The following is a 20428-nucleotide window of genomic DNA, read 5'->3' as shown; positions in this document are numbered from 1 at the left end:
GCACCGCTGCAGCGAAGGGAGAGGGAACGGATATGAGAAAGGTCTGGGAGAGGGCACCTCACCCAGCTCTCCCACAAATGGCAGGGCAGCCGCACCACAGGTGGTCCTAGCAACCAATGCTCCCCCAGCCCTGCCTTCCAGTTATTCTCTGGCAGCCCCAGCCACCACCTGCCACACTCACAGACACTGTGCAGGTCCCGGCTCCGGTTCCAGCCCTCAATGCGCAGCTGGAAAAGGCTGTGGCTGCGGGAGGAGCGGTCGTTCAGAGCCGTCTTCGCCACGGAGCGGTTGGCCTTGGCCGTTCGCAGTAGCTTCAGCACCTGGGGAATGCAGGGTGTGTTGGTGGGGTCAGTACAGCTCCTAAGCCTACCGGCTCCAGCACACCCACATCTCAGCTCACCTCATCCTCAGAGTCCACAGGCACATAGCGCAGGTTGGGAACATGCAGCTCCTCACTGCTCTGGCTGACCCGCTTGATCTCCAGTTCGGCACCCCGCTCTGGCCGCCCCACCAGCAGGTCCCGCAGCGACTCATTGTAGATCTCCAGAAAGTTGGCCGTGAAACAGTACTGGGGTGTGTGTGGGAGACAGAAACAACATCAGAACCATGAGAGTGTGGGAGGAATAGGTATGCTGCCAGAGCCACAGGATTGGGGGCAGGCATGAAGGGCAGAATGGGATGCTCACTCACCTGCCAGCCCTTGGGCTCCAGTTCCCGTGCCCCCTGGAAGACCTGCTGCACGGCCCGAGGAATCATGCCCATAGTCTCGGGGCTCATGTCGTCCGGCCCCTCCATGGTATAGGTCTTACCACTGCCTGTCTGCCCATAGGCAAAGATGCAGACATGGTACCCATCCAGAGCGGACTGCAGGGAGGGAGGAGGAAGTGGTCACTATGGGGGTAACCCCCAGATTCCCAAACCCCCAAGTCCTGTGCCCCACTCTGTACCTGCACCAACAGCGCAATCTCTTCAAACACCTCCTCCTGGGAGCAGGCAGGGGAGAACACCCGGTCAAAGCTGAAATCGTATTTCACATCGCCTTTGCGGTCACGTCCAACGTGGGACTAGGGGGAGAGACAGACATGTGGGTCAGACTATAGGACTCATTCCCAGGACCCCAGGCCTGGGCTGGGGGAATTGACAGCCACCTCTGCACCTCTGATGGGAAGTCCCCAGAGTGGGAATGAGGGGCAGTGATTGCAGGGGATTCTTTAAGGCAAGAAGGGGCCATGAGGACCTGCAGAGGAGCCAAGCCAGGCAGGGTGAAGGGGCGGCTCAATGGCAGGGAAGATTCAACACTGGTGAGTGCAAGCCGCTAATGGAACTACTTGGTTGCTCAGCTGAGTTTGAGATTAACAAACCCTTCAGAGAAGGCCCCAGGTTTCTAACATGCTGCCAGGAAATTGGGGGGGCAAGGGATGAGGTTAATCGCCTCTCCATGCAGCATCTGTGGCTGTTACTGGACACACTGTACAGATCTGGCAGCCACACTTCAAAAGGATGATGAAAAACTGGGAAAGGTTCAGAGAAAAGCTACAAGATTTGAAGGCTGGAAAACCTGCCTCAGTAAGAGACTGAAGGAGCTCCCTCTATTCAGCTTATTGAAGAGAAGGCTCAGTGGAGATTTGATCATGGTCTCCACTTACACATATGGACAAATTTGAGAGCAGAAGGCTCTAAGCTACCAGACAGAGGCAGAAGGAGAAACCAGTGGCTGGGAGCTGAAGCCAGACAAATTCAGGCTACAGATAAGATGCAAGTTGTTAATAGGGAAGGAACTGGCCACGGGAAGCACTGCCCCGAGGGCATTGCAGCAGGAACTCTCTGTCACTGGGAATCTCAAGCATGAATGTCTGTGCACCCCCTTCACATGTTCATGCGCACAGATCTCTGGCCTGCTGCTCAGAAAAATGCTAGCCCCTGGAGGTGTGAGAAGGCTGGTCTCAAGGCAGCAGGCCCAGCTGGGCTGTGAGGTGCTAGCAAGGTTTCCGAGGCTCCAAGCACAGGGGCCCTACGTTTAAGCAGCAGCAAGTCAGAAGCAGAGTCAGCCACTCCTTGGCTTGGGGCTGAGGTGGCTGACTTGGAATCCCTGCAGGGGGAATTGCCCAAGACTCGTGCCTGTGTAGTGTGCAAGTTGTAGATTGCACCAGTGTTCCCCAACTTAACCACACTATTGCCATGTCCAAACACTTACTGCACTGAATGGCCTTGAATATCAGCCAATGCACAGCCAGGGTCAATGTATGGCCCATCACAAAGACAGGGCTAGCTGTGCCCCAGTCCCTGGACTCACCTCCTCCACTTTGGAGAGCACCAGGGCCTTGTTGTCCTGCAGGGGGAAGTGCAGGTGCTCCAGTCCCTTCTGCCTCTCCTTCTCCCAGGCTAGCAGGGGGCGCACACGGCAGAATACACGGATGTTACCCTGGGGACAGGAGATGTGTCAGTCCAGAGCGGGGAAGGCTGGCCCCAGATCTCCCCAGCTGTCCCTCCCAATCCCATCTTCTTCTAGCCCTCACCCCCACCCTCCTGCCTGGTGTCCTGCCCTAATTCCCGGCCCCACCCCCTCCACACCCTGCGGTGGGGCAGAATGAGAGCCTCCTGTCACCTTGAGCTCCTGCACCAGGTTGTGCAGCCTCCTCCTCTCCATCTCCAGGTGGTGCAACCGCTCCTCCTGCTGGGTCATGACCTGCAGCTGGGCTGCCACCTGGCCTCTCAACTCCTTGTTCTCACACTCCCTCTGGGCCAGGCCCTCCTCTGCCAGCTTTAGCTTCACCTGGAGCAGGACCAGGAGTTAGGGATTACTGCTAGAGACTTGCTTGGAGTTCTTGGGATACCACAATACACCCCCCACCCCAGGCCCCCACCAGGAGAGACAACAGACCATGTCACACGCCATGGGTCAAGCCAGCGCGTGTGACTCCCAGCTGGTAACTGACAGACTTGCTAGACATGGAGTGTAGCTGATAACCTGGTCAAAGCAAAGCTGTTGGGGGAAATGCATGCGACGGTGCAGAAAGCAGTGCTTGTTTGCAGTGCAAGTGAATCAAAGAGGCCCAACATTAGGGCCGGGATTTTAAAAGGGAGTTGGGTGCCTGAATACTGGGGAAAGGTTCCTTTGAAACACCCTGCAAGGACAGCAGTCGCTTTACGGAGATGCAGCACTCTCAGCAAGGCAATAACTAAAGCAGAACAGCCAGACACAGGACTAAGTCCTGAAAGCAAGGTGGGGTTGTGACATTGGCAATAGGGGAATTTCCAGGAGACTGGAGCAGAGCACAATGTTGTCCCAGCAAGTCTATGTAAAGCCTTCATAAGGTTGAGCTGTTGCTATAGGAAACAAAGCTTGTGTCTAGGAGGTGCAGATTGAGCCCATGCATGGAAGCTGCAGCACCTGCTGCGTAAGGCTTGGTTCCTCTCAGTAGAGCATGCAGATGACCCAATGGGTACATAACCTGTCTACTGAACAGGAATCTGACAGGGCACAGCTGGGTTAAGGGTACAGCATGTTATGGGAGATCCTAGTACAGGCACCACAGAACATGCCACTAAAGAGCTGAGCTTTTTTCCGGGCCCCAGCCACATGACCTGGATCGGCCTGGCTCTGGATCCAGTGAGGGAGGTTAACAACACATCTCCCCCCTTCCCAGGATCAAGACACACCTCTCTGGTCTCCAGCAGGGATGACAGGTCCCGCTTGGTCCCCTCTAGCTGCCCGATAGTCCTGCTGTGGCTGGTGACCTGCTCCTCCAGTTGCTGCTTCAGGTCTGACAGCTCCATCACCTCGTGGAGCCTCTGATGTGCCTGCTCCTGGCAAGTGTGTAGCGCGGAGCTTAGTGTGCTACAGAAGTAGGGGCAGGGTGAGATAGGGCAGGAGTCATTCCCCCCCAACCAGAACAACTAGGATCCCTCCCCCTCAGCCCTCTGGCTTCTCACCTGACTTGGCTGCTCAGTTCCCGGTTCTGAACCACCTGCTCCTGCAGCTGCCTCTTGAGCTGCTGATTCTCCCCATCCAGTCTCTGCACCTTGTCCTTGTAGCTGCTCACCTTGGTCCGCATATCACTCAACTGGCCCTTCAGGTCCCAGGCAGCCCGCTTTTTCCCATCATTCCCTGCAGCTAGGGCAGGGGCTGCTGTGGGGAGAAAGGGAGAGGCAGATGAGGCTGGAGCCAGCAGGGCTATCCCTCTCCCCATCCCTGGCTTCAGCCCTTCTTGACACCAAGCCCCTCCTGCTGCCGCCTTACCCATCTTTGGAGCTGCTGCCACAGGCACCGGCCTCCTGACGACATCTGCGGAGGGAAAGGGGAGAGCACGTGTCATGGAACTACAGGCCCGTGCTCTTGAACAGTCCCTGCGAGGACCCCTTCAGTGAGTCAGCCTCCTTAGGGTCTCTCACTCACTAGGGTAGGCCTCTTGGCTTCACTGCCTCCGGACCCAAACCTCAGAGCCTTCAGCATCCCTCCTTCCCGCTGTGAGCGCCCCATAGCGACTCCACCTGAGTTGGACACCCGGGGAAGACTTGTACCCTCAAAGGGAGCACTGCACCTCCAGCTCCCTTGATCTAAGGTGACTCTCAGCCAGCAGTGTAAAAGCAGAAAGGTTTATTAGATGTCTGTAACACAGTGTAGCAAGTCTTTAGTTAACACAGACAATGGAAAGTTACAGCCAGGTGGATCTGGATCCGTCCAGAGCCCTCTAACTCCTCTTTGATCCCAGTCCAGAAGGTTCTTTCCTTCCTCCAGCAGCCCACACTTAACAACCCCACCTGGCTGCTCTCTAGTCCTTTGTCCACCAGCTGGCTTCCTAAGGAGGGTGGGCCATCCATGGTTGTTTGTTGCTAGGTGCCAATAACTGGAGTGGCCATTGTCTTCTGAGACTCTCCATGGGCATGGGTACCCAGCCAGTTAGGCGTTGGTCCCATCTGTATCTCTGGATTGGGGCAAAGAGTAAACAATCTTTCCTCCTCCCCCACCCCCTGACCTAGTTAACTACACACCACATAGGGGAAACTGAGGCACACACAATATTCATCCAAAATATTATGAATAATTCCCACTCCTTCACAGCAAATCATGGGGTCAAGCAGTTGTGAGAGTGGCTGTGAGAGGAAACAGAGAGCTGACTGGAGGGGCAGACTTGGAAACTCTGAGCAAGGAAAATGCCTGCTGTGTGCAAGGAAACAGGACACACTGAACATTTTTGTAAACTAGGGGGTCCACACTTCATAGCTCTTGTATGCTGAGGTCAGGCATGCCCCAGGCGTCCTTGCATCTTTCTGTTCACCCTCCCATCCTCCTCTTTTCAGAACTCCATGCAACTCACAGAGTTATGCGTGCCCCCTTCCCACTATTATCACAAGGGGTTGTGTGCCTCCCATTTTTAGGTGTCATCCCCCCCCATTCTCACCCCCACGGCAGGGGCTGTTTGCCTATTCTCCCTCCATTGCAATGGCTCTGTAGGTGTCCCCAATCCCCTCTTTCCCCATTGCAGAGGCTGTATGCACCCCATGACAAAACAGGAATTTTCTGTAATATTTTTATGATTCTTGTGTGCCTCAGTTTACTTCTGTACTTTACATTGCTAGCCAGCAGGTGCAAAATAATTCAAAAGCTGCTCTTGGGGCAGAGCAGGAGATGGGAGGTGTTGTGTCATGTAACTGGCTGGTGTGGAACAGATGGGTGTTAAAGGACTGGCTGGAACTGACCCATACCAATGGAGGATGAGCCAAAACACTGGGAGCCCCAAGGACAGAACATGGCACTTGGCAAATTGACAATATAGTCCCTGAAACCATTCAGTAGCTGACTCTCTGCCACCACCTGTCAGGCAGCCACAGGGTCTGGTCTATACTCCAGCCTGTAACCGGTCCCTTTGGAGTAACCCTTTAGTGTGCTAGGCCCTAAGGACCCACACACCCTTCTACAGGGACAGGCCATGGCCTCCTAGAATCCAAAACAGGGGACTTGTCAACACTTAAAATGCTGCAGCTGCACCAGTGTAGTGCTTCAGTGACAGGAGAGGTTCTCCCCTTGCTATAGGTACACCACAGCCTGAGAGGCAGTAGCTATGTGAACGGGAGAATTCTCCCATCAGCCGAGCACTGTCTACATTGGGGGGTTAGGTCAGTTTTACTGCATCGCTTTGGGGTGTGGATTTTTCACACCTTTGAGCAATGTAGTTAGACAACCTAATTTCCTAGTATGTACCAGGTCTGGGCTTCTGTGGCTCACTACACTGAATTCAGCCAAGCCAGACTCCCATGGGAGACTTGTACTATACCCCTTCAGGGTGCAATGCTTTCAGTGAGTATTTCCGGTGACAGCAGGCAGCCTTACCATAATGAGATAATGTATTAGATACCCACCTCCCCCATAATCTGTAAATCCTTACATTAGCCTTTTTACTAAGGCAGAGTTCAACCTGGCTACTGCCAGGCCAGGGATCCCTAGATCCAGGCTCTCATCAAAGCCAACTTGGCTGTCCCTAGCCACAGGTGAGGGCTGCACAGTTTCTTCCAACAGCCAACTCTTATCCCCAAGAGATCGACCCATGAGGAGATCACATATTCCGCCTGCTGGAGATTCCGGTGGATAAGTGTCAATTGTTCAGTTCTTGGGGCTCCTGTTGTCTTGGCGCATCCACCATTGATATGGATCGGGTTTAACCAGTCCTTTAAGGACCCATTCATTCCACCCCAGACAATCATGTGGCAACACCTCACGTCTCCTTCTTTTCCACAAGAGCATCTTTCTAATCCTTTTGCACCCACCGAATAGCAATGCAAAGTACAGTAGGAAACCAAGGCATACAGAGGAATCAAAAATATCACAAAAAATGCCCACTTCATTGTCAAACCCCTCCATTATTTGTCTTCTGTCCATCTGGGAGATACTCAGGGTGTAAGTTATTGGGAGCAGGAACAGAGATGAGATGGAGTAGCACTAGGCAGGAAGGGGTTCATGGGTGCTCACTGTGACGCTGTATAGAATCTGGGGGACACTTTAGGATACTATGAATGCAATTTTACACTATTGGTAATGAGTTATGGCAGATATACCATGTAAGATATCTGCAAAATTATGATTTGCCAGATATGATAATCTTGTTTATATATTTGGATCACCTTTTGTATTATGAGTTATAGATATGTATGCATGTCTGTATTTTAAACTTGGGCTATGCTTCTGGGTGACACCCCCCAGACAGTTTGGAATCAGCATGATGGCCCATTAAGGACCATCTGCTATACAACTGACCCATTGAGAGAAGACAGAGGATACACCTTCTGACTCAGCAAGGCACGCCCAGGCATGCCCATGGACAGAAAAGGCTTCCAAGCCATGTGTTGGGCAGCTTGTGTTTGAAACATTGGAAGCACAGGCCGCATGACAAAATACTATAAAAGACAGCTGCATCTTCTCCATTTTGTCTTCAATCCTGCTTTTTACCTCTGGAAGAACTTTACTACAAACTGAAGCTCCGAATAAAGGACTGAATAACGCATCCAAGCTGTGGATGTATTCCAGAGGGACTTTCAAGCCAGCAAACTCACCAATACTGCTAGGAACCTGATATATGAACTTTAAAGTATTTGTACCTATGTGACTGCTTTACCATCTCTCTTCTTGTTCTGTTTATTATAAAGGACTGGCTGACAGCGCAGTATTTTGGGTAAGATCCAATCCCATACTGACCTGGTGACGTGGCTGACCCTTCAGGGTCAGAAGAACATTTTGTATATGTGAGCATATAACTTCTCACTGTACTGGACCTAGATGCTGATTGGGAGCCAGAGAACTGGAATGCAATAAGGAAATCACAGCCCCCCTTTTATTGTTTTGTTTTTTGCTTCTTGATAGCTGAGGGAGCAGCAGCACAGTTTGTGACTGCTTGGGGAGTTTAACTTCAGTGTTACCCACCAGTCTTGGGAGCATCTGCTCTCCCCTTTGCCACCTGCCCTGACCTTGGCATTTCCAGTGAGGGCTGCACCAGGCACCATGGGTCAGACCCACAACCAGCAGTTTGATCTGTAGGCAATTCCAGAGGTGCTAAAGGATGTGGCTATGCCAAAACAATGGCAGGGACTCCATAGGCCCTACACCCTACATCCCCCCCCCCCCCCCCCCCCCCCGCTTTCAGTTTTCTGGTTTCCCCCAAAGTCACTAGGGTTCTGACCACTGTTGCCTTGATCCGTTCAAAAATTTTGGGGAAATGTTCAACTGTGGCATTCAGGAGTATTGGGTTTGACAGAGAAACGCAGCTGAGCTGAGTATAAGGCTCATAGCTCCCCATGGAGAGGGCCCTAAGGGAGACTAGGCCTGGGGCTTCCAGTTGGCAGAGGGTGCTCAGCTCTCTAGCAAGTATCACCCACCAACAGTCTTCCCAGTACTGGGTCCCACAGAGCTCTGGATCACAGTGCTGGGTTTGGCAAGTGGCACCAGGTCACAAGGAGTCTCCCCTCAGAGTGAAAGCCCCAGTCCCACAAATACCTGCAACTGAGGCTGCTGGGATGGTCAGTCCTGGTCGGAGCGAAGCCCGGCGGCCTGTGGTGGACATGAAGCATCATCATTAGCAGTGAAACATCTGACCCCTTGTGTCAGCTCCCTGTTCTCATGAACACAAAGGTCCCTGCATCCTGCAAGCAAATATACCCACCAGTCCTAGCACACACCCTTCCCAAGAGCTCACCTGCTCTTTGAGTCTTAGGTATTGCAGCTGCTGTCGAAGGCTTGGAACAAGTGGCAGCGATGGAGGCTGCCACCCTCCTGGTTGGTACGGGAAGCCTTCGGGCACGTTTCTAGTGGGAGGGGAAGAGAGGAGACAGTTATTGGGAGCAGAGCCCTGGAGAACAAGAAAATGAAGTGGGTCAAGAAACCACCTTTCACATCTGCCTGTCGCATCTCACCTGTTCGGTTGGAGGCTGATTCTCATCACTAGGCCCTCGTTTGGCCCTCAAGCCAGGCACAGGCAGCTGGGAAAGGGCCTTCCCTGCAAGTGGCACCTGCCATCCATCAGCATTCCCCTTCTGCTCCATGTGGGGACCTCTGGGAAGGAGTAAGGGGGCTTGACCAGTCACATGTTATACAGACACCCCGATGCCTGTGTGTGTGCCCAGAGCAGGGTGAGCGCCCCCCATACACACCCCGTCACACCCCAGCCCCTGCCATGGTGAGACCCTCTGGAGGGGCAGGATCTGGTTGGTGCCCATGAGTGGAGGGCTCACCTGAGACCAAGCAAAATCCTTCCACACAGGGAGGCGGAAGCCAATGGGAGCAGATTTAGCGCCTGTGCCCAAGTCACACTCCCCACTGCAGCACTCCCCCCCCGGTCTGGGCGGAGCGGCTGGGGTCCTGGGCTCTGAAGTGAACCCGTGGGGAGAAGGGGAGACAGGCAGGTGAATGCTAGGGGTGGGGGGGAGGGGAAACAGGAACTTCCCCAACCCCACCCATCTGCACCCCATGGCCCTCCCAGCCCAACCCCAAACACCTGCACCCCATGGCGCTGCCTCCAGCCCCCCCCAAACACCTGCACCCCATGGCGCTGCCTCCGCCCCCCCAAACACCTGCACCCCATGGCGCTGCCTCCGCCCAACCCCCCCACGCGGTGCTTCAGGAACCTGACCGCCCCAGGGCCTCTCTCCTCCCCCCCCGGGAGTCCAGCCCGCGCGCCGCCCCACCGGGAAGCGGGGGGAGGGGGACAGTCCGGGTCCCGCGCGCCTCTCACCAGCTATCGCCTTGGCTGCGCCTCCTCCGACTCCTTGCGACGTTCGAATTCAAACCGCCCGCACTGAGCCGCCGCCCGTTGGCTGCCGCGCATCTCGCGCTCAGCCAATTGGCTGGTCGCTTCCTTACGGCCCCGTTCTCTTCGAGATGCAACCAATCCACTGTTTTCACCTTCTCGATTGGACGGCTCCTCCCGAGCCCCGACCAATCGGCGGCCTCCTCTTACCAACAACCCACACGTGACCCAGTGGAGCTGCCGCTGTGGCCGCGCGCTGCAAGGACGGAGGCTAGTAGAAGGCACACGCCAACCGGCCAACGGCAGTCTGGGGGCGGAGCTAGGGGAGGGGCAGGAGTAGGGCTTAGGGGAGAGAAGGGGAGGGGCAGGAGTCTGGGTGACAGGGGTAGTGGGGGAGGGGCAGAAGTAGGGCTGATGGGGTGAGGGAAGAGTAGGGGTGGCAGGGGAAGTGGGGGGGGCAGAAGTAGGGTTGATGGGGTGAGGGAAGAGTAGGGGTGGCAGGGGTAGTGGGGGAGGGGCAGAAGTAGGGTTGATGGGGAGAAGGGCAGGAGTCTGGGTGACAGGGGCAGTGGGGGAGGGGCAGGAGTCCGGGTGACAGGGGTAGTGGGGGAGGGCAGAAGTAGGGCTGATGGGGTGGGGGAAGAGTAGGGGTGGCAGGGGAAGTGGGGGAGGGGCAGGAGTCTGGGTGACAGGGGTAATGGGGGAGGGGCAGAAGTAGGGCTGATGGGGTGAGGGAAGAGTAGGGGAGGTGGGGGAGGGGCAGAAGTAGGGTTGATGGGGAGAAGGACAGGAGTCCGGGTGACAGGGGCAGTTGAGGGGAGGGGCAGGAGACCGGGTGACAGGGGCAGTTGAGGGGAGGGGCAGGAGTCTGGGTGACAGGGGCAGTGGGGGAGGGGCGGAAGTAGGGCTGATGGGGTGGGGGAAGAGTAGGGGTGGCAGGGGAAGTGGGGGAGGGGCAGGAGTCTGGGTGACAGGGGTAGTGGGGGAGGGGCAGAAGTAGGGCTGATGGGGTGAGGGAAGAGTAGGGGTGGCAGGAGAAGTGGGGGAGGGGCAGGAGTAGGGCTGATGGGGAGAAGGGCAGGAGTCTGGGTGACAGGCAGTTGAGGGGAGGGGCAGGAGTAAGGCTGATGGGGAAGGGAGAGGGGCAGAAGTAGGGATGGCAGGGGCAGTGGGGGAGGGGCAGGAGTCTGGGTGACAGACAGTTGAGGGGAGGGGCAGGAGTCTGGGTGACAGGGGCAGTGGGGGAGGGGCAGGAGTCTGGGTGACAGGGGTAGTGGGGGAGGGGCAGAAGTAGGGCTGATGGGGTGAGGGAAGAGTAGGGGTGACAGGGGTAGTGGGGGAGGGGCAGAAGTAGGGCTGATGGGGTGAGGGAAGAGTAGGGGTGGCAGGGGAAGTGGGGGAGGGGCAGGAGTAGGGCTGATGGGGAGAAGGGCAGGAGTCTGGGTGACAGGCAGTTGAGGGGAGGGGCAGGAGTAAGGCTGATGGGGAAGGGAGAGGGGCAGGAGTAGGGATGGCAGGGGCAGTGGGGAAGGGGCAGGAGTTGGGGTGACAGGGTGGGTGGGAGAAGGGGAGAGGCAGGAATAGGGGTGACAGGGGTGGGGCAGGAGTAGGGGTGATGGGCAGTGGGGGAGGGACAGGAGAAGGGCTGACAGGGCGGAGGGAGGGCAGGAGTAGGGGTGAAAGGGGCAATGGGGGAGGGATAAGAGTAGTGATGACAGGGTGGGGGGAGAAGGGGAGGGGTGAAAGAGGTAGTTGAAGGGACGGGAGGGGCAGGAGTAAGGCTGACAGGATGGGGGGAGAGGCAGGAGCAAGGGGCATTGGAGAGTAATGTGGAGGGGGCAGAAGGGGAGAAGTAGAGGGTGGGGCAGGGGCTGGGGGCAGGAATGACAGAGGAGAGGGTGGATCCTGGAGGGAAGGGGCCTGGAGAAGGGAAAGAGGCAGCTGGAGGGCAGTTAACAGCAGGGCAGGGCAGAGGGTTGCTGAAGGGGATGACAGGGCAGGGAAGAGGATGCACAAAGTTACGGAGGGGGGCAGAATGGGATCATTGGAGGGGGCAGTGGGGAGGGAAGGAGACAGGAGTGACCCCAGGGCTGGTTGCAGAAGGAGACATGGGGCCTTTCCCCTCTATGGGGCGTCATTTCCGCTCTGGCCCAGGGTGGGGACTGGCTGGCTCAGGGCGCTGGGAAAGGAGTCCAGGGCCTGGCTCCTGTAGGTGAAGCTGGACGTGATCCCACCCTGGCTGGCGCAGGGAATTGGGATCGTAAGAGGTGGAAGATCCCCCGCCCCCCCTAGCTGTCTAGTGCTGTGCTCCACTGTCAGTGCAGATCCGGGGGAGGGGGGGTCCTGAGGGGGGTGCCGAGGGCCTGCTCTGCAGGCAGCGCCAGGAGGGGGGCGTTAGGGGGGTCCCCTCCCCCAGCGTCTCTCCGCATCCCCCCTCGTTCCTCCCTGCTCTGGCGGCTGCTGCTGCTGCGTCACTGGGCTCAGCTCTAGGATGGAGCCGCAGAGGGGCCTGCTCTTTAGCCCCTGAGGGCCGGGGCAGCCTCCTCAGCCCTGAGAAGCCCCCCCCTCCCCAGACTGGGGAGGGGAGAGAGCCGGCCCCCACCCTCACAGGAGACTCGGAGACCTGGTAAGGGCAGGAGAGGCTGAGGGAGGGAGCACCCCCTCCCCCACGCAGGGGAGAGAGATGGGCTGCCCAGCTACAGAGAGCCCCTCCATCCTCCCAAAAGGAGACACCCCCAAATCAGACTTCCTTCTTGCCACATCTGAGAGCTCCCACAACTGAGATGCCCTCAGTCTGAGCGAAACCATATCCCAGACCCACCCCAGAGGGCCCTCCTGAATCTGAGGCACCTCCAGATCCCAGACTCACCTCAGAGAAAGCCCCCTAATCTGAGACACTCCAGAGAGGGGCCCCGAATCCAGGACACTCTCAGATCCCAGGGGCCCCTGAATCAGAGACTGCCCCAGAACCATCCCTGAGAGGGCCCCCAGATCCTCCCCAAATCTAAGCCCCCCACTGAGACCCCCCAAATCCAAGATATTTTTACCTCCCAGAGAGGGTCTCTTGAATCCAAGACACCCCCAAGGTCACAGAATCCCCCCAGAGAGCCCCCCCAAATCTGGAACACCCCAAATTTCAGATCCTCCTGAGAGACCCCTCCCAAATCCAAGACCCCCAAGACAGTGCCCCCTGAACCTGGGACACCCCCAGACTCCCCAAAGATGCCCCCCAAATTGAAGATACCCCCAGATCCCAGACATCCCCGGAGAGTCCCTCCTGAATCTGGGACACTCCCAGATTCTAGATCGCCCAGAGAGGGTACCCCACCTCCAAGACATTCCTGGATCCCAGACACTTCGGTATGGACCCCCTGAATTTCAGACCCACAAGACTGGGCTCCTCAGATCTGAGAAACTGTCAGATCCCAGAGCAGGTCCCCTGAATCTGAAACATCCCCAGATCCTCCCAGAGAGGACAAACCAGGATCCCAGACACCGTAGTGTTCGGTCCACCAGATCTGAGATACCACAGAGAGGGGCCCCTGAATTTGGGACACCCCAGATCAGGCCCCTTAGGTCTGAGACACCCCTAGAGAATCCCTCCCTAGTTCTGATCTCCCTCCAAGAAATGACCCCTGGTTCTGAGACATTCCTCACTCTGGAAGACCCCCTAATAAATGGTACCCCAAATCCAAGGCTAGCTCCCCAGATCTATGACCCTCCTCTCACTCAGAATATGCCCCCTTGCTATGTAAAGGAACCCCACAGGAGTGGATGCAGTTGCTGGGAATGAAGAATCCTGGGTTCTGTCCTGAGCTCTGGCAGGTGACTGACCCTCTCCCCTCACATGGCAGATTGGTCACAATGTGATGGCGAGCGAGCTACCTGCTCAGACTTCCCGGGTGACACGCACGAGCTCCCGCCTGACCTCCGGCCCCTGGAAACGCCCAGCTGCCCCGGTCCCTTCTGCGGCTCCCAGCCGGCCCCGCTTCTGGGAGGGGCAGGATGTGCTGGCCCGCTGGACCGATGGCCTTCTCTATCTGGGTACCATCAAGAAGGTGAGTGAAGCCCACACACACACACTAGGGCCGCCTCCTCTGACTGTCCCTGCACTCACTCACCCCTCTCTCCTCTGGCAGGTGGATGCTTCACGGCAGGTTTGCCTGGTGCAGTTTGAGGACAATTCCCAGTTCCTGGTGCTCTGGAAGGACATTAACCCTGGTGAGCACTGGAGTCCTGATGTAGTCTCGCTCTCAGCCCACAGCCCCAGCTCTGCCACCATGCCCCTCACTCCAAGCCCACAGTCCCATGGCTCTCACCCCCCGCAGCTCTGCCAGTGCCCCATAGTCTTGACCCACAGCCCTCTCAGGTCTGCTGATGCCTCTTATTCCCAACCCACTGCTCCTCCCCTTACTACCCCAGCCCTGGGCTCCCTCCACACACAGCTCTACCGGTACTCCTCAATCCTGATTCACAGCCTCCTTCTGTCCTAGGCCTGGGCTTCCCACCCACAGCTTTGCCAGTGCCCCTCACTCACAGCCCTCAGACCCTGCTATCCCAGACCTATGCTTTCTCCATATGCACAGCTCTGCTGGTGCCCCTCAGTCCTGACCTGCAGCCCCCTGCTATCCCAACCTTGGGCTGCCCCCAGCAAGGTATTAATTGGGCAGGTTCCATTCTCTCCCACAGCCGCCGTGCCCGGTGAGGAGCAGATCTGCTGCGTATGTTACTCGGAGTCCGTGAGCCCAGAGAACCAGTTGGTGCGGTGTGAGAAATGTGGGCACAGTAAGTGGTGCTCCCCTCCTCTGCCATCCTCTGGCCATCTTGGGACCCCCTTTCTCCTCTCTCACCAGCTGTCTCCCCTTGCAGCCTACCACCAGGAGTGCCACCTGCCCAGAGTGCTGGATGCGAGCAGCGATGGGGCTGGGGTACTTGGTGCATGGATGTGCCGGCAGTGTGTCTTCGCTGTGGCCACCAAGGTGAGCACGGGACTGGCAGCTGTGGGAGGCCAGACATCATCCCCTTGTGTCCCCAGTGATGCCTTTGATAAAAAGGGGGTGGGGTGTCCTGATTCCTATTGTCCCCCACATAGCAAGTGTCCCCCCCCAGCTCCCGCTCCCCCCAGCAGGTTAGCCTCTCTCATTCCCATCCCCTCATGAGTCCCCTTCCCCCCAGCAGGTGCATCCCTCTGATTCAAGGCCCCCCACCCTCCCAATTCCTGTCCTTCTGTGGATGGATCTGTTTGATTTGTGTCCAGCCTGTCTCACACGCCCTCTCTCTGTTCTCTCATTTGCAGAGGGGTGGTGCGCTCAAGAAAGGCCCCTATGCCAAGGCCATGTTGAGCATGAAGCTGGTGCTGCCCTATCAGTTCAAGGCTCTGGAGTGGGATCCTGCACACCTGACCAATCGGCAGCAGTGTTACTGCTACTGTGGAGGCCCTGGAGAGTAAGTTCCCCTTCTGGTCTTGCAGATTCCTGAGGTCAGCACTTGCCCTTGCATCTGCTTCTTTGTGACGAAGAGCAGGAATCAGGAATGTTCCTGTTCCTGCCAAAGTGGGCGTTTTGAGCAGCAGCATTTCAGATCTAGATTGCAACTAGGCCCCTCAATTTGGATCCTGATAGAGCAGGTAACACCTACCCACTGCTTCTGCCCCAAAGGGATTTCTAACTTCAGAGATAAATTAGCAGGAGTTCTATCTAGCTCCAGCAAGACCATTTGGATTTGGATTTCTAGAGCTAGCTTTGGACTGGGAGGAGGTTCTGGAATTGGAAGAGGTTTCTAGAGCAGGCTTCACACAGGGAGGTCAATTTCGAGAGCAGGTGTTGGAGCCAGAGATTTCTAGAGCTAGCTCAGAACAAGGAGCATGGTTTCTAGAAGTGGTCTTGTGGTTGAATGAGGTCTCCACAGCAAAGTCCATGGTGGGGAGTGGGGGTTAAATATGTGAGGAACTTTTTTCTATGACCAGTTCTGGTTTGGGAGGATGGTACTGAAGTGAGCTCTGAACTAGTGGGTTTCTAGATTGGGTTCTGAAGTTAGATACAGTTTCTAGAAAAGAGTCTGGAGTGCTTTCTGGAATTGGATTTTTCTGGCATGGGAGTAGCACAGTGTTTATAAAGTCAGGTCAGGTTTTCACAGGTCCCTGAAGCAGCTTGTGTTGGGGTAGGCTCTTTTCTCCAGCCAGGCTGGATGGTCCTTGTAAAACAAATTCCCCAAACAGCTTCCAGCATGAGATTTTTCCAGTACAAGTTCCAGATTGAGTGGCTGTAGACTGGGATGAAGTTTCTGCAGTGAGTTGTGTGGTGGAGGGGGAGGTTTCTACAGCAGTTTGCACCAAGGGAGAGAGATTTTTCTAGGCTGGATGAGATGGGGTTTCTGGACTAGAAGGTAGGTTTCTGGCAGGGTTTTGGAGCTGTTCTCCGGCTCCACTCCAGCTCCAGGCAAAAACCTGCAGCTCCGCTGCTCCGGAGCTGCTCCAGCTCTGGGCTCTGTTCCAAAGCCCTGGTTTCTGGAGCTGCTCATGGGGTGGAGAGGAGTGCATTTCTAGAGCTGGGTGGTGCCTGGAGTGGGTCAGCAAATGCCCCAGGTGAACTCCTTTCTCTCTCCAGTTGGGAGGGTGCTGGGCCCCTGGCAGGCTGCCCCTCAGTCATGTGCTCACTCAGCCTCCCTCTCTCCCCCAGGTGGAACCTGAAGATGTTGCAGTGCTGCAGCTGTGCCCAGTGGTTCCATGAGGCATGTACCCAGTGTCTGAGCAAGCCACTGCTTTATGGAGACAGGTGAGGGGGCATGGAGGGACTGGGGAGGGAAGTGAGATCCACCCCACTACCTGTGGATATAGGTGAGGGGACAAGAGGGAGATTCAGGGGTGGGGAGGCAAGATCCTCTCACTCCCCTACACAGACAGGTGCGGGCACATGCGGGGAGAGGTCCCTGAGATCCAGGATTAATTCTCCCCTCACACACCTCGGGTCTCTTCCAGATTTTATGTCTTCGAGTGCTGTGTCTGCACTGGGGGCCCTGAGAGCGTACGGAGACTTCCCCTGAGATGGTGAGTCTGGTTCCCCCCCTCCACATCTCCAGTACATGTCCCCACCATGCCAGCACTGACCCTTCCCCCTCTCCCCACAGGGTGGACGTGGCCCATCTCATTCTCTATCACCTTAGCATCTGCTGCAAAAAGAAATACTTTGACTTTGAGCGGGAGATTCTGCCGTTTGCCAGCGAGAACTGGGACAACCTGCTGCTAGGAGAGGTGGGCTGGGTGTGGGAAGGGGGCTGCAGGGAGAGTGGACTATGAGGGGTGGGGGGAGAGGAAACAGGGCTAGAAGGAGCAGGGGGAAGTGGTGGGGAATGGGGCTGCAGGAATGGGGAGCAGGGGGAAGGGGACGGGGACAGGGCTGGGGTAGAGAGATGAGCAAGGAGTGGGAGAGAAGGGAGAGAGAGGAAGGTTGGGGACCTGGGTGAGAGGTACCCAGGGAGAGGGTGGAATGGGGTGGGAGGGACTCCAAGGGTTGGCTGGGAGCTGGCTGGGTGGATATGCTGTGGGAGAAGTGGAGAAGTCAGGAGGCAATGGAGGGTCTCTGGACCATGGCCCTCACTGATCCCTCATCCATTCTCATTTGGTCCTTGCAGCTCTCGGATACACCCAAGAGGGATCGGTACAGCCAATTGCTGAGTGCCCTGAGCAGCCACAAAGACAGGTGGGAGGAGCTTTTGTAACACTCTGCTCTGCCTATGTAGCCCCTGCTTCCACACGCCTGCCATGCTCCGCCACTGCCTCTCGCTCACCTGGAACTACATTGGCCCTCACACGTGCTGCCACGTCCTCGCACCCACGCTGAATCACACTCTGCCATGCCCTGGCATCCACCTGGACCCACGGCAGCCCTTGCATGTGCTGCCACTCCCTTGCACCCTCACTGAATTGCATTGCCCCCTCACACACACAATGGCCCTCACATGCTCCACCATGTCCTCGCACCCACTCCCAGTTGCACCAGCTCTTGCATGCCCCTCCGCACACTTCCACCCACCTGGAACCACGCTAGCTGATGCACACTCTGCCACGCCCTCGCACCCACCTGAAACTACACTTGTCTTCACGGGCTCTCACACCCGCTCAGTCATGCAGGCTCTTGGACACCCCTGCATTGCCGCTACTGATGCTTTTGCCTGGGAGCTGTTTGCCCTGCAGATCTGAGTCTGGTCTCTCTTCTTCTCCAGGTTTATTTCAGGGAAGGAGATCAAGAAGCGGAAGGGTCTCTTTGGGCTCCACATACGAGTGCCACCTCCTGCACCTCAGTGCCCTGGGGGCCATGGTGGCTCCACGGCTCAGCAACCCCAGGGGCAGCCCCCACTTACTGACAGCAGGTGAGCAGCCTCAGCTGTCCCAACTCCTCCTGCCCCACACATTCAGCCACCATCCCAGGGCTCCAGCAAGGGGTTAGGGTGAAAAGGGCAGCATAGGGGTGGAGATACAGGGGAGAGGGCATGGTGGGTGGGAGTGCAGGGACACCACTGAGGTGATGTGATGGGGGACTGAGGGAGAGGACATTGGGAGCTCCCTCCCCGCATTCCCCCTGGGGAAGTTCTGTGGGGACCAGGTTAGGTCCGCAGCAGCAGATACAGTATTGTCAGGAGGGGGCACAGGGCCTGGGCAGGTCTTTCTACCTTGCCTCCCGTTCCTATCAGGGGTCACTGACCCAGCCCCCTTGGGCTCCCAGTGGAGCAGGCGCGGCCCCCTGCGTGCTGTGCAGATAAGGAGGGTCTCTTACAGCTTCCTTTCAGGGCAGGGCAGCAGTGGGGCAGGGCGCCGGAGGCCACGGAGGCGCAAGGTCCCCCCAGAACCCACAGACACCATGGAGCTGAGGAGCAGCAGGGAGAAGTGGCAGCTGGACAGAGCCCTCACCCAGGTATGCCACAGCCTCCCGCATTGCCCCAGGAGCCCCCTCCGCCCTGTGCTTTGGGGACCCTCCCAGGGCACCCCACTGATTGTCCATCCTTGCAGGAGGTGGTGGAGACCCCCGTCAGTGCTAGCCAGACATACTGTGGCTACAGCGGCACCTCCAGCACCTACAACTTCCGCCGCACTGACGCCCGCTGCCTGGAGAGGTGAGGAGGGACCAGCAGGGTGGGGGTGCCGCCTTGCCCAGCCCTCCATTCACCCCATTTCTCATTCTTTCTTGCCCACAGTGCTCCCATCAGGATGTTTGCCTCCTTCCACCCATCCGCCAACACTGCCCGGACCCTGAGGTGAGGGGAGGCAGGGACAGGGGCAGGTCCCAGGGCATTACCTTCTCCGGAGCCTGTGATGCAGTGGGACAAGTACACTTTCGGTAGAGCAGCCCCTCTCTCCTAGAGGCAGCTCAGAGGCCAGTTTCTAGGGCAGGCCCCCAAGGGATGGTATCTACTCTAAAGCAAGGAATGGGACATTCTAGAACGAGGGCTGTTTTCTCTACGGCAGACTGGGTTGTTAAGTGGTTCTAGAGCAGGCTGAGGGCAGAGAGGGACCATTCCAGAATTGATTCTGGCTGGGAGGGAAAGGAGTTCTAAAACTGGTTCGGGCCAGGATGGGGGAAGCTCCACCCAACGTTAGGGCTTTGCAGGTACTTTCTGGAGCAGGCCCTGGGCTGGGACTGGGGGGGAGGGGGGGAGAAGCATTTCATGGTGCAGGCTCCCCTGATCCACCTTGTTTTATAACAGGAGCACCACTGCCAGCCCGGACCCCCGCGAAGCACCTGCACCAGAGAGCGAGAGCCCTGAGCATCCCCCTACCCACACTCCACTGCCCCACGCAAACTACCCAGCCCCCAGCACCAAGCACCAGGCTGAGACCCTGGCCTCCCCTTCCTCCTCCAGCGCTCTGTGCCCGGGCCCTGCCCCCACCAGCAGCAGCTACTTTGGAGCCATGGGGCGCCTGGCTCGTGGGGAGGCTGTCCGCATCCTGGCCCGCAGGGTCACCCTCGATGGCACTGTCCAATACCTGGTGGAATGGGGTGGAGGGGGCATGTTCTGAGGGGGAGGGGAAGTGCCAGAGATACACCCCCTCTATTGGGGCTGCAGAGAGTTGTCAGCCTTTCTTCTCTCCCCCCCCCGCCCACATACACACTGAGCAAGTGCAACTCCCAGGACAGAGTGCAGTGTCAGGGATTTGTCCCTCTCTGACAGCAGTGGGGATTGTACTGGGGGAGGGGGGGGGCTCTCACCCTCAGCTTGGATATAAGGCAGGAATTGCCTAGTCCTGCTCAAAGAAGGGCCCTAGGGTGGATGGTGGGGGGCATTCCCCACTCCCACCGGGCAAATGCTTCATTGTATTCAAAGGGTTTATTTTCTTGTTGCATTTTTATTATTCTGTAAAAATTCTATTTAATGAAGTGCAATGGGGGGGGAGGACAGAGCTTGGGGCACCCTGCCACAATGGGGCTGTCCAAGGCAGAATGGGGGCACAGGAATGGGAGGTGGCAGCTCCCCAAGGCCTGGGAGGAGAGGGGTGCCCCCCAGCACAGTCATCCATCCTGCTTGTAACCTGCTGTACAGACGGCATATGTTCCCCTCCCCCCAGGCCAGCTGTGCCCTCTCCCCCATCCCTGTGTGCTGATGCTGTGGTCACCATCGCCATTCTGACTGTACAAACTGACACCTGCAATAAAAAGCTTGCTGCAGACTCAGTCTGGTCATTAGAGGGAGGGCACCACCGG

General features: G+C 57.1%; 2 protein-coding genes across 6 annotated transcripts in view; one reads left to right on the top strand and one right to left on the bottom strand.

The window, feature by feature from the left end:
- The window catches only part of KIFC1 (kinesin family member C1), a 10858-nt gene extending 1125 nt beyond the window's left edge, over nt 1-9733 (bottom strand). Inside the window, exons 1-14 of one of the 4 annotated variants that reach the window (XM_054047521.1) lie at nt 9720-9733; nt 8902-9038; nt 8685-8793; nt 8486-8539; nt 4241-4285; nt 3934-4129; nt 3661-3838; nt 2606-2773; nt 2294-2422; nt 948-1064; nt 691-864; nt 401-568; nt 182-320; nt 1-6 (exon numbers count right to left, since the gene is read on the bottom strand). The exon at nt 1-6 is cut by the window's left edge and continues 134 nt beyond it. In XM_054047521.1, the coding sequence (XP_053903496.1) occupies nt 1-6; nt 182-320; nt 401-568; nt 691-864; nt 948-1064; nt 2294-2422; nt 2606-2773; nt 3661-3838; nt 3934-4129; nt 4241-4285; nt 8486-8539; nt 8685-8793; nt 8902-9030 (1612 nt within the window). In that variant the 5' untranslated portion in view covers nt 9031-9038; nt 9720-9733. Of the gene's footprint in view, nt 7-181; nt 321-400; nt 569-690; nt 865-947; nt 1065-2293; nt 2423-2605; nt 2774-3660; nt 3839-3933; nt 4130-4240; nt 4286-8485; nt 8540-8684; nt 8794-8901; nt 9041-9219; nt 9386-9612; nt 9694-9719 lie in introns of those variants that run through there. The other 3 variants (XM_054047522.1, XM_054047520.1, XM_054047519.1) reach the window with 3 other exon arrangements.
- A 1987-nt stretch (nt 9734-11720) lies between these two features.
- PHF1 (PHD finger protein 1) lies at nt 11721-20392 on the top strand. 2 transcript variants are annotated; one of them, XM_054047190.1, is made up of 15 exons: nt 11721-12001; nt 13589-13792; nt 13874-13955; nt 14424-14519; nt 14604-14713; nt 15031-15179; nt 16412-16507; nt 16711-16779; nt 16860-16983; nt 17364-17431; nt 17955-18101; nt 18508-18643; nt 18739-18842; nt 18924-18983; nt 19434-20392. In XM_054047190.1, the coding sequence occupies exons 2-15, from the start codon at nt 13604-13606 to the stop codon at nt 19744-19746; spliced, it is 1743 nt and encodes a 580-aa protein (XP_053903165.1). In that variant the 5' UTR covers nt 11721-12001; nt 13589-13603; the 3' UTR covers nt 19747-20392. The 2 variants fall into 2 exon arrangements, with proteins under 2 accessions (XP_053903165.1, XP_053903164.1); XM_054047189.1 differs by lacking the exon at nt 11721-12001 and adding an exon at nt 12139-12360.
- Nucleotides 20393-20428: the final 36 nt, after the last annotated feature.

This window comes from Malaclemys terrapin, chromosome 13 (assembly GCF_027887155.1).
Source record: "Malaclemys terrapin pileata isolate rMalTer1 chromosome 13, rMalTer1.hap1, whole genome shotgun sequence".
In the NCBI taxonomy this organism is placed as follows: Eukaryota; Metazoa; Chordata; order Testudines; family Emydidae; genus Malaclemys; species Malaclemys terrapin.
Note: the sequence above shows the minus strand (reverse complement) of the source record. Positions and strands in the feature narration are given on the sequence as shown.